At 38.6% G+C, this 12,072-nt stretch overlaps 1 protein-coding gene across 1 annotated transcript; it reads left to right on the top strand.

Moving 5' to 3' along the window:
* Positions 1-4,943: 4,943 nt before the first annotated feature.
* On the top strand, positions 4,944-11,621 carry LOC128974714 (collagenase 3-like). Its single transcript, XM_054391413.1, is given in 11 exon segments — positions 4,944-4,988; positions 4,991-5,248; positions 5,349-5,590; positions 6,704-6,852; positions 6,945-7,070; positions 7,871-8,032; positions 8,599-8,716; positions 9,300-9,433; positions 9,776-9,935; positions 10,853-10,956; positions 11,521-11,621. Coding segments are annotated over 11 exon segments (1,599 nt in total).
* The last annotated feature ends 451 nt before the right edge of the window (positions 11,622-12,072 follow it).

Raw genomic sequence — 12,072 nt, 5'->3', positions numbered from 1 at the left:
TTACTTAAGAGATGGAGAAGATACAGTGCTTTTAAGTAGTGGTCAATAGAAAGATGAGTTAGAAATTACAAGGGGTTGTATGTGTACATCAGAGTTTGCAGAGGCAGAGGCAGGACAGTGTCTTCCTGTTAGGTTCCTAGCTCCATTTTTCATAGATAATAAGCGAGCTGAACCAAAACACTTTCCTAAAGGCATCATTTACCATTCCTGGTTGCAATTGCTGTACTCTGCTAGATATAACTGCTTTGTATTAAGCATTAATCCCTACACTAGACTGAAAAAGTCCAATGAGAGAGTATTGAATTTGACAATTGGGAGCCACATGCTACAAAATAATATAGTTGCTATAATGAAAGAATAAAATACTTTACAATCTCAGAACCTAATGGCTGCAGACATCCTTCAAGTAGTTTTCTAATAGACTACCTATTTCTTTCAAGAATCTATACAATTCAGTTATAGCAACTGCTATGACTATCTTCCTCAAATGGTTCATGCAGGATACAGAAGCACTGTCCTGACTGCAAAAAGCAGCAGATTCCATGGCATGTGCAAAAAAAACTTTCCCAAGGTATAACAGATAGTTTAGTATCTTGCATTGATCCCAAAGCAGGAAAAGGTGTGGGTAGCTTACGTAGAATGATTAGAACAGAAGTGGAAGCCAGTTCCAGTCGTTGGGAGCATTTAGAGTGGTAAGGAGGAGCAGAGCATATTCTGACCTCAATGGGAGTTTGCAGCTGCTTCTTTGCATGGAGCAGCCAACTGGGGCACCCTGCTTCTCTGGGCAGGTTCCTGAAGGAACTCATTCAAACAAGAGTTGTTGCGTCTTAGAAACATGATTATGTATTTCTTGCTTCTGGCACTGGACCCAGCTGAGCACCACTGGCCACCCCATGTGCACCTTTATGCCAGTAAATGGCACAGGGATGCTGCTGTTTATTATAAAAAAGGAGTCAGACTGGTGTTACATCCCTTGCCATCCCGGCTGAAGAGCTGCTTGTGAAAACAATTCTCAGCTGTCTTTAACCCCCTTCTTGTAACAGGTCCCACAGGTGGAATCCGACCTGAAGAGGCAGAGTCAGAGCATATGTTTTTGACTACCCTGGGATTCCATTTACCCAGCTGCACTAGGGGCTCCAGGATGTTGTCCGTCTTCCCAGAGGAAGCTGATCTAAATGTGGTGGTGTAACCCTGGGCACTGGAAGTGTTCCACTTAAAATACAACTTGTGGTAAGAAACATAAGCAAATGGCCCCATTGTCTTTTGTTTATTTGTCTTCAGTGAAGCGTCTGCAGTTTCAGGGTCACGAAATATTCACCACACTCATGGTGTAGTGCTCTGTTGGGCACCAAAACAGAGTATAAATCAAAAGCTTTCAATTATTCACAGTAGTAAAATCTACGTTTGAAATCATAGGGTTGACACAATTCTTGTTTTCAAATATGTATGACCTAAATTCTGCTTTAAGGCACTTTATTTTGCTACATCCCCCAACCCTCTTTATCCATTTTTCCTTGGGAGGAAAATCAGCATGATTGTTCCAGTCTCTGCTGTGCCTGTGAAAATTACCATCAGTCCAGCTATCTTCACCCACACCCACAAGATGCCAGAACTGCAGAAATTTTGCAGTGCTTGTTGAAATCTTACTGTTCAGCAGTTTTGTGGGTTTCAAAGCTTGTTTGTTTGCACTGGGGTCAGCACAAGGTCTACAAACCAAGGCTGACTGCTTTTACCTTCATTTACATGTCTCTTCACAGGTTTAAATTATTTTTTTAAATACAAATTTTTAACTCAATGGCATCACTTCAGCCTGGGCCATAAATTTTGTATCTTGCATTGCCTAACATGGGCAGGATTTGACTCTGTCATTTATTGTTGCCAACTTTAAAAACTTCAGTTGTTTGAGGCTTTAAAGAGTCGATATTTTAAGGTAGTAACAGCTTCAGAGCTCTGTACTCAGTTCCTGGCTCTGTCAAGGATTTTTGTCTCCACTTAAAACTAAAAAAATCACATAGACTGTCTGCAATGCTGTTTTGGAAAAAGGAGAATACTGCTTATGTTCACTGGCCCTTTTATGTGCTTGCTTGCACAGTACTTTACCAGTGTTTCTTCAGTTTGTGTACAGAGGGCATAAAAATCCATGCCTCAATATAGGCTTCTAGCCATGGGTGTAATATAAATAACTATAAAATGTGTAAGAAAACATACTGTATATGTCATGTATATTTATACGACCAGGCTCCCAAGGGAATCAGCTGAATATGCAGAAAACACAGTTCAGCCATAGTCCACTCTGAGATGGCTTATTGCACAGAATTTTTCAGAAATCAGTTTCTGTTTTAGTGTTTTCATAGAATCATAGAATCATAGAAACAACCAGGTTGGAAGAGACCTCCAAGATCATCCAGTCCAACCTATCACCCAGCTCTAAGCAATCAACTAGACCATGGCACTAAGTGCCTCATCCAGTCTCCTCTTGAACATCTCCAGTGATGGTGACCCCACCACCTCCCTGGGCAGCCCATTCCAATGGGCAATCACCCTCTCTGTGAAGAACTTCCTCCTACTATCCAGCCTATACCTCCCCTGGCACAACTTGAGACTGTGTCCCCTCATTCTGCTGCTTGTTGCCTGGGAGAAGAGACCAACCCCCACCTGCCTACAACCTCCCTTCAGGTAGTTTTGATTTACTCCCTGTGAGAAAAATAGTTACTTGCACTCTGTGTTTTTTCTCTTTATATGTTTTTCTACTCGCAGAATCTATTCAAACAAGTGGACTGTCTGTTCACTTATTCATTTTATTGTCCTATTATAGGAGAAGACCCATCCTTATGCATCTCTATGCAGGCTAGCACTGTTCTTTAATTTTACTCATGTGTCTAGCTAAATAATTTTTTTAATATTATACTTTTATATTATTTAAATATTCTCTCTGATTACTTGGTTTCACCTTTCATTACCAATTAGCTGAACATTATTGAGTCAACCCTGAAACCACTTAGAAATAATTCATAAATATTCTCTCATAAAGTGTGATGGACTGATAATGTTTTTACAGTAACTCTTAGTTACAAAATTAATTTCTTCTATTTCAAAGAAGCAAAAATTCCAGCATCAGAGCTGGGAAAGACCAGTGGTATAAGGGCCTGACACAGAATAAAAACCTTTCATTTAAGTTTGGCAAAGGGCAGTGATGTACAAATAGTGGTATACAGTTGTTCTTCCTTAGGTACAAGAGAGCTAATTTCAGAGAATCACAGAATCACAGAACATTAGAGGTTGGAAGGGCCTCCCCTGCCAAAGCAGGATCACCTAGGGTAGTCTTCACAGGAATGCACCCAGATGGGTTTTGAATGTGTCCAGAGAAGTTGACTCTACACCCACCCTGGGGAGCCTGTTCCAGTGCTCTGTCACCCTCACTGTAAAGAAGTTTCTCCTCATGTTGAGGTGAAATCTTCTATGTTCTAGTTTGAACCCATTGTTCCTTGTCTTATCACTGTGAACCACCAAAAAGAGCCTGGCCCCCTCCACTTGACACCCACCCCTCAGATATTTATAGACATTGATGAAATCCCCTCTCAGTCTTCTCAAGACTAAACAGCCCCAGGGGTCTCAGTCTCTCTTCACAGGGGAGATGCTCAAGTCCCCTAACCATCCTCATGGCTCTTTGTTCAATTTGGAATTCAAAGGAAAGTTACCTGTGGGAGTTTTAAGCTATTAATTTTACTCATAGATTTCTGAGTTGTTTCTGGTACTGTTTCTCTCAGATTTATTTGATTTTGCCATTTGTCATTATAAAACAGAAGGGTGATATTGTTTGAGTGAGAAATTGAGCTTTTGCAGATTTGACTTCACTGATTTTTGTCCTTTTCCTGTTTTGTCAACAAGACATAATCCATGGCGAGGTAGGGTATTGCAGAAAGTATATACCACTTTCTACCAGGAAGTTGCCTGAGGTTTTCCATACAGGAACCACCCCCATGAAAGAGAAAGGTGAATTCAGTAGAAATAGCATATCTCCTTGGGCCCATGTTTGTGGGCATGTGGTGTGATATACAAGTCTTAGCAGCAGCTGACATTAGAATGACTCTGGGGAGGCAGAAATCATCTAAGCTTTGAAGTATAATTCAAAGTATGTTTGTCTGAAGTATGCCTGTCATAATGCCAGATTTGTCCCATTACCCACCTTGTAAGTCAAAAATCACGTACTTCTGTCATTCTGGAGAAACAGATTCATTGCCTACCTACAGCTAGTATATTGCCTCTCTCTCTCAAGAGTAGTAGCTGTCTCATTGATCTATGACTGTGCTCCTCTCATAATGTAAGTTAAATTCTTGGCTTTTGAGGACAAGATAAATTGCATGAACTAGTCATTTTACATGACCTGCTTTACTACTACTAAAAATAATTTCTAAATATTCGAAACTATTCCCTGATATTTAGTATTTATGGTTTTGAGTACATCTCAAGCAGTAAAGTATTCTGAAAGCTAGATAGGAAGTTACTTTAAGGATCACTGGAGTAAAATTCCTGTTAATCTTTTAGAGTTGTATTTCTCTGCAGAAACAAGGAAATGTAATATCCTATTGTATATTTTGTAATGTTATCTCTTATCAGCCAAGGCAACACTTATAAACAGCCATAGTGTGTATGATATATTCCAGCTGTTAAAAATTTCTGTTGAACTAGTGTAACTGCTGAAAAGTTGGGAGGATTTATTTTTAAAATCATGAAGCTTGTTATGTATTTTTATTGTCTATTAAAGGCAATTTTTTCCCACAAAGAAAGGTAAGTTACTGCAAAGTTATTGCCAGTGTAAATTATTGCAAAACAATCAAAAAAGTGTACTTTGCTTCTGCACATTTTTTCCCACAACCTATGTCAACATCCAGTGACCATGTTTATAGGAGGATACAGTTTCAGAGCCCTTGGTGGGACAACAGATGCCTAAACCACAGTGTTGGGGAGGAGAAAAAAAAAAAAAAAGTAGCCATCTAAGCATGTTTACTTTCAGCAACAAGGAGGCTTTAACTTGTCCCTAAGTGGTGACTCACTTGGTTGGGACTATAAAAGTAAAGGTAACTGCACTCTGAAACATCAGGGCTTCAGACTTCACAAAGCCAACATGATACAATCAAGACTTTCAGTTGTCTTCTTTTTCTTGTTGGGTTTGTCATTTAGCTTGACAATACCTATTCCCCTTGAAGATAGCCATGAATTCACAGAGAAAGACCTTCAGTTTGCAGAGGTACAGTATAAAATAATTCATCTGCATGTTTTATAAATAGTAAGTCGTGTAGTTACAGCTGCTTGGAAAGTAGGCTCATTAATTCTTTTCCCTTACTTAGCGCTACCTCAGGACTCACTATGATCTCCGTCCAAATCCTGCTGGCATAATGAGGAAGAGTGCCAACACAGTGGCATCTAAACTTCGAGAAATGCAGGCATTTTTTGGGTTGGAGGTGACAGGCAAATTAGATGAAGAAACATATGAGCTGATGCAGAAACCAAGATGTGGCGTCCCAGATGTGGGGGAATATAACTTTTTCCCTAGAAAACTCAAGTGGTCAAAAAGTAATTTGACGTACAGGTAAATGCATGGCATTTTGAGAATTATTTCTGTTATTACCTTCCTTCCATGTACTTTGTTGAAGAGGTTGCTCAGTAGATGAGGTTGATGGAAGAAGGGCCTATTTGAGTTTGACAAAATTTATGTTGCAGTTTAAAATCCTTACAGCCTCACTTTTGGAAAGGGCCCCCAAGCCCATCTGACAGCCCAAGGAAATATATAACATTTTTTTCCATTTTACTTTGTCATGGGGGAAAGCTAGTGTGGGGTAAAATAATAAATCCTCATCTGGCCTCCATGTAGACGCTCTGGGCACATCTATGGTGCCAAATGGAAGAGGGGCAGGGACTAAGATTGTGCACCTCACCACTGATCCTCCCAGTGCTTAATCTCTAAATCACTTCTAAGCTCTGCTTTTTGGACCTGGTTTAGTGTCTGCTTCATATAGGTCTTGTCCTTGACAAAGCTGTGTAGATGCAAACCAGTCAGTGCATTGTGGCTGTGAAAGCATCACTGATCCTTGTGCCTCTTCCATTTCTTAGTCTAGGTGTAGATACCTATGTTTGGTCAGACAAATCCCAGCACTGTGACCACAGAAAGTTGCTCTTGGGAATCTATGGTGCTGAAAGACCACATAGTAGCTCCTTCTCCACTAATAAACCAAGATTGTCAACAGGGGGTTTTGAACAGCTGTAATGTGAGGTCTTTTAGCAAATTCCAAATATGAAATCCCTGAACTCTCTCAGTTTAGTATCTAATGATAAATATTACTTTAATATGGATGAGTCTAGCCTACTTGATGCTTTTTGGATCATGTTTTGCTCCACCAGGAAGTGAGGATCATGACATATTTCTTATGGCATAAAGAATCTGAAGTTACTGATACAGTTTTACTACATGCAGAGTATATCTGTCATTTTCTGTCTTCTGGTGCATATGAAACCAGTTACAAAAAGCTGTTTTAATGTGTCTGAATGATTTTAATGAAAACAGAAATGGTTATTTTTGTTTTATTGATTTGTTTTAAAGTAAGAACATAGGCAAAACCAAAATGAGGTGTATGGTCAGATAAAAATGTATTACACTTTTAAAAAATTCACACAATTTAACTGGAGATATTAATCTGTTTGGTAGAATCCTGAATTACACTTCAGATCTGAGTCGTGCTGAAGTAGACAGAGCTTTCAAAAAAGCATTCAAAGTTTGGTCTGATGTGACACCACTTAACTTCACCAGAATACGAAGCGGTGTAGCTGATATCATGATCTCCTTTGGCACTAAAGGTAACACAGAATCAATTATTTTTGCTGTGCAGCTACATTGCTGTCAATAGGATGGGATAATTGGTTTAATTGTTTTGAATGCTGTTTCATAGAACATGGTGACTTTTACCCCTTTGATGGACCCTCTGGATTACTGGCTCATGCTTTTCCCCCTGGTCCTGACTATGGAGGAGATGCTCATTTTGATGATGATGAAGCTTGGTCAGATGATTCTAGAGGTAACAGAAGTTCCAGAGAATATTTGACATGGTAATGGGCAATTTTGTCCTATTTGATATGTGTAAACAGTTTGTTTTACCAGTTTACTGTTCATTCGTCATTATGTTCACTGTCCACTCATAGGATGCTTGATTTAACCTCCAATCATAAATGCAAGTATAACATATGTCTAGCATAATTTTTGAGATGCACACCTCCTTAGTGAAGTGATGTAAAAATTCCACAAACAAAGTATTTTGGCATTTGACTGGGATGGGAATTACCTTACTGACTTTATAAAGCAGATACTTAACTCAGCTGCAAATCATATATTTGCGTTTAATCTGAAAATTCTTCACCTTGCCCATTCAAGACAGAGCTTTAATAGAACAAAACATTATTATTTTTTTCTAGCACTGTGTTATTTCATCCTCCTGGCATGAAATCTAATTTCTGCAATAGTAAATACAACGTGGATTCTTTATTGGAGGTGAATTCCTGACAAAAAAAAATAGTACTACCAAGACTTCACTCTAGAACTTTACAGTGTTGCTAAGAAATGTCAAGAAAACTAAATCTACCTAGAGAACAACACTGTCAAATAAGATTTAGGCTGAACACCAGCTATGAGATACTGAATTGATTAGGCCCATATTAAAACAAAACTCATGGTAGTTTGAAAAAGACAAGAAATTATTCATAACTTTCCCATTTATCCAGCTGACTACTTCATTGTCCTAGATATTAGAGCACGGAGTCTCTGATTAACCAAAGTCTGCTGTGATGATACAAGACTACTTTCACTGTGGTTTTTTTACAGGGTATAACTTGTTTCTTGTTGCTGCCCATGAATTTGGTCATTCACTGGGACTTGAACATTCTAGAGACCCTGGAGCTCTGATGTTTCCAATTTATACATACACTGGAAAAACTGGGTTTGTGCTTCCTGATGATGATGTGCAAGGGATCCAAGAGCTCTATGGTAAGTCTGTATAACATATATATTGTTCCTGTGTCATTGTAACCTGTTACTGATGCACTGTACAGTTACTAAAAAGCTGCAGATGTTTAACAGCAATAGTCATGATGGCTAAGACCAGTTCACTGGATTCTTGGCAACTAGACTTCAGGAATGTAAGATTCTTAGTTTTAACAGTTCAGAGAAAAAAAAATAAAGGAAGCCATTGTGCTGTCTCCTGTAGAGGAGGGAAGGAGGCAGAGTCTTTATACTTTTTGACCTGCCTAAAACAATCTAAAGAGAGAAACAGAAATATCCATGTTTCATCATGGAAAGAATAAAACTTTTGGGGGACCTTAAAAACTTAGGATAAAGAAAGCAAATCTGTTTAACATCTTCATGGCTGAATTGCAGAGTCCATGAGTGTAATTGGCTACAGGAGAGAACAAAACTTCGCTGGTACAAATTGTTTGTCTGTTATACTTGTATTCATCATGCTGTTTGGGAACTCTTCCATGTCCTATTCAATATCATGATCCACAGAAAGGAAAGGAATATTGCCAAACATAGATCATCTGATATTATTCCAGGTGCTGGAGATAAAGATCCCAACCCAAAACACCCGAAAACGCCAGAGAAATGTGATGTAGATTTATCACTTGATGCAATAACAGAACTTCGTGGAGAAATGCTGGTCTTCAAGGACAGGTAAAGAGAATTACATATCATAGATGGTGGGTACTGGATAAAATCTGAGCAAACAGAAACACCATTTCTGTTTTTTACTAAAGATTTCAGTAAACATAAAATTAAAAGAAATCACAAATCAGTATAAATGCCTCTAAGAAACTCCATCATCACCTTTTTAGGCAGGATTTATAATACAATTACAGACTTGACTGCCCACTGATACAAAGCGGAGAGCCTGTGGCTGAAGATGGGCACCATTTGTACACGTCTTTTTCAACATATACCAATCTACTAACATTTATTTGAATGAAAATCATACTACATTCAGAAGCTTTACATGAGTCAGCAGTGTTTCCCTTATTCTAAATGAAAAATAAAAAAGAAGGGTTAAAGGTTGTTGTTGTTGGAGATGATCACTGGTGTGATGGTATGCAAGCTAGTCGACTATTAGGAAAGGAGAGGTCTACAAGGGGATCTATATATTTAAAATCCATGTAATGTAAAAAAAAGAAATCATTAATTTTTATTATAGCACATCAAAGATACTGCTATTGTGTGCTATAACAAGAACCCTCAAATATATTTTCTGTTTCTGAACTAGGTTTTTTTGGAGACTGCACCCTCAGATGGTTGAGGCAGAACTGGTGTTACTTAAGTCTTTTTGGCCAGAGCTTCCAAATAAAATAGATGCAGCTTATGAAAACCCCGTCAAAGACCTTGTGTTCATGTTTAAGGGTGAGTTTTCAACTTTGTTGTCGACAGAAAAATATACAGATTTAGTCAAGCTCGGTTTGCAATGTAAGGATAATCAACAGAACAAAATATCCTAGCTTCTTTGCTTAAAAAACTATTGGTTTCACCCTGTGCCAGTCTATACAATATGTAAATGAACAGATGTATAATTAAGCTCAGACACCTCAGATCATAGTTAACATAAAGAGTTCAATACCTCCTAAATAAGTGACCTAAAAATCTGTTAATTGTAAAAACAATAGGAATCATGGCATCCTCATTTTATTCTGCTTTCTAAGTTGAGTCTTTACAAAACACTTATGAATATTTTGTTCTTCTTTTCAGGAAAGAAAGTCTGGGCTTTGAATGGCTATGACATAGTTGAAGACTTTCCTAAAAAGATATATGAAATGGGGTTCCCAAAAGAAATGAAAAGAATAGATGCAGCTGTCCATATTAAAGACACTGGCAAGACTCTCTTTTTTACTGGAAATAAATACTGGAGGTAAGCTGGAGACAGACTGGTGGCTCTCTAGTCATAACCTGTCCAGAAGTATATGATCAGCAGGCTGTTTCAAATCAGGCACTTGACTGGGGCTCACATTGCCAGTCTGTGGTTTTCATCAGTGCTATAGCTATAGAATATGTCATAAAGGTGTATGCAAAACTTTTATACACATATAGGCACAACCATTAAAAGCTGAAGGGGTGCAAGAAAGGAAAGGAAAATGAAGTGCCCTAAAGTGCCCTAATCCAGGAGAGCTTGTCATATGATCATGTCTCTTGGACAAAATTCCCATTTTGCTTCTTTGCATTTCTTGTGTGACTCAGTGGTAACAGTGCTGTCTGTAAGAGTAAGAAATCTATCACACCCAGGATGGCTGGGTTTTGCTGCCCACAAATGGGGCTTACAGACAGGTCTGATGCACAATTGAGACATTACCATCTCTTCCCAGTATCTCTGTGCCAAGCAGCCTCAGGATAGGCTTGTAGTACAAATACATCCAGGTGCAATCATCTCCAACTGCTTCACAGATACGTTCTGAAACTGTAACTTCATTAATTTTGTGTTTATTGAGCTCGTACTTCTGGTGGAAGAGTGTCCTTTTTTATTGCCCTGAATTTCATTATCACAGTAGACATAAAGTACCTAATTATAGAATCAGAATGGTGGTGGTTGGAAGGGCCCTCTGGACATCACCTAGTCCAAGTCCCTGCCGAATCAGAATCACCAAGGCAGGCAACACAAGAATGCGTCAAGGCTGGATTTGAAGGTCTTCAGAAAAGGAAACTCAACAACCTGTCTGGGCAGAGAATGGCTGCTGGCTGCGTCTGACATGGGGCAAACTATAAAGGGCACAGAGCAATCTCTCAGGCTGTTTAAATCCTCTGAAATTTTGTTTCCTTTTGTGTTTAATATAGTTACGATGAAGAGGCAGAAGTTATGGAAGCAGGCTACCCCAGGCTGATAGAGGAAGATTTTGCAGGAATTGGTGACAGAGTGGATGCAGTCTATGAAAGAAATGGTATAAAATCTTTTAATGAAACTTTATTACCAGTTGTCCTTGGAACTTGACATTAGTCTTGTGGGAAATTCTGTCATTTGTAATTTTGATTTTTTTCACATCAACACTTCTGTTCTCAAGGTGCTCTTGTAAATAGTGTACATCCATATTTAAGGAGCCAAAAAGACTTACCTTCTTGCTTAGGGAACCCAAAGTATTATAAGAGTATTATCATGTGTCCACAAAATGGAGCCCATTTCTATCCAACTCTTCAAGGAATGCTTCCAAGTCAGAGTCTTAAACATTAGCAGGCAAATCCTGTATTTTCTGAAGCCAATGCTGTATAGTAATAAAATGTAGAGCTTGCCACTATGTTAAAATACCAGTTACTTTAAAACAGCAATCTAAGTCTGGCAAATAGAACAAAAGCCTTTGAAAATTTATCTCAGCATTCTAAATGCTAAAACACTGTATTTAAAAGAGTTAATAAACACTGAAAACAAATAGCATAATTTTAATGCGACACAGTTTTCTCAGGGTTAAATAATCTTAGGTTTCATATTCACAATCTTTCATTTTTCTTAGGTTACCTCTACTTGTTCAATGGACCACTGCAGTTTGAATACAGCATCTGGGGCAACAGAATCATCCGTGTCCTGCATACTAACTCCATATTTTGGTGCTAGTTACAGCTGAGTGCTATGTTGTAGGCTGCAGAGCAGCTTGTCGTACATGGAAATAATAATATGGGCATGTAGCTTTATTAGAGGATAGCAAGGATCTGTGAACAAGCACTGCCTACCTGTCACCAGATGTATACTGTATATATGGAACTATCAAGCTGCATGTCAGTCTGGGACTGAATTAACTTAATAGGAAAGAAGAAAAGTAATTATTAGCATTTCAAGGGGCATTACACCATATAAAGTTTGTCTGGTATTAAAATGAGATACTGCAGACATCATATATGATCATGAGCACCATTGCTTCCTGTAAGCATGTATAGCATCTTTCCAAGGACCTCCTAACATGTCACAAGAAAAAGACCTTTGTAAAATTCCTGTTAACGTATTGGGAATTCAGATGTGTAATGAGTGAGTCAGGACTGCATGGTGACTCCCTGAGGAGGATAACACC

Source organism: Indicator indicator, chromosome 1 (assembly GCF_027791375.1).
Source record: "Indicator indicator isolate 239-I01 chromosome 1, UM_Iind_1.1, whole genome shotgun sequence".
NCBI classification, from domain to species: domain Eukaryota; kingdom Metazoa; phylum Chordata; class Aves; order Piciformes; family Indicatoridae; genus Indicator; species Indicator indicator.
The sequence above is the reverse complement of the archived record's forward strand: the minus strand, read 5'-3'. Positions and strand labels throughout refer to the sequence as shown.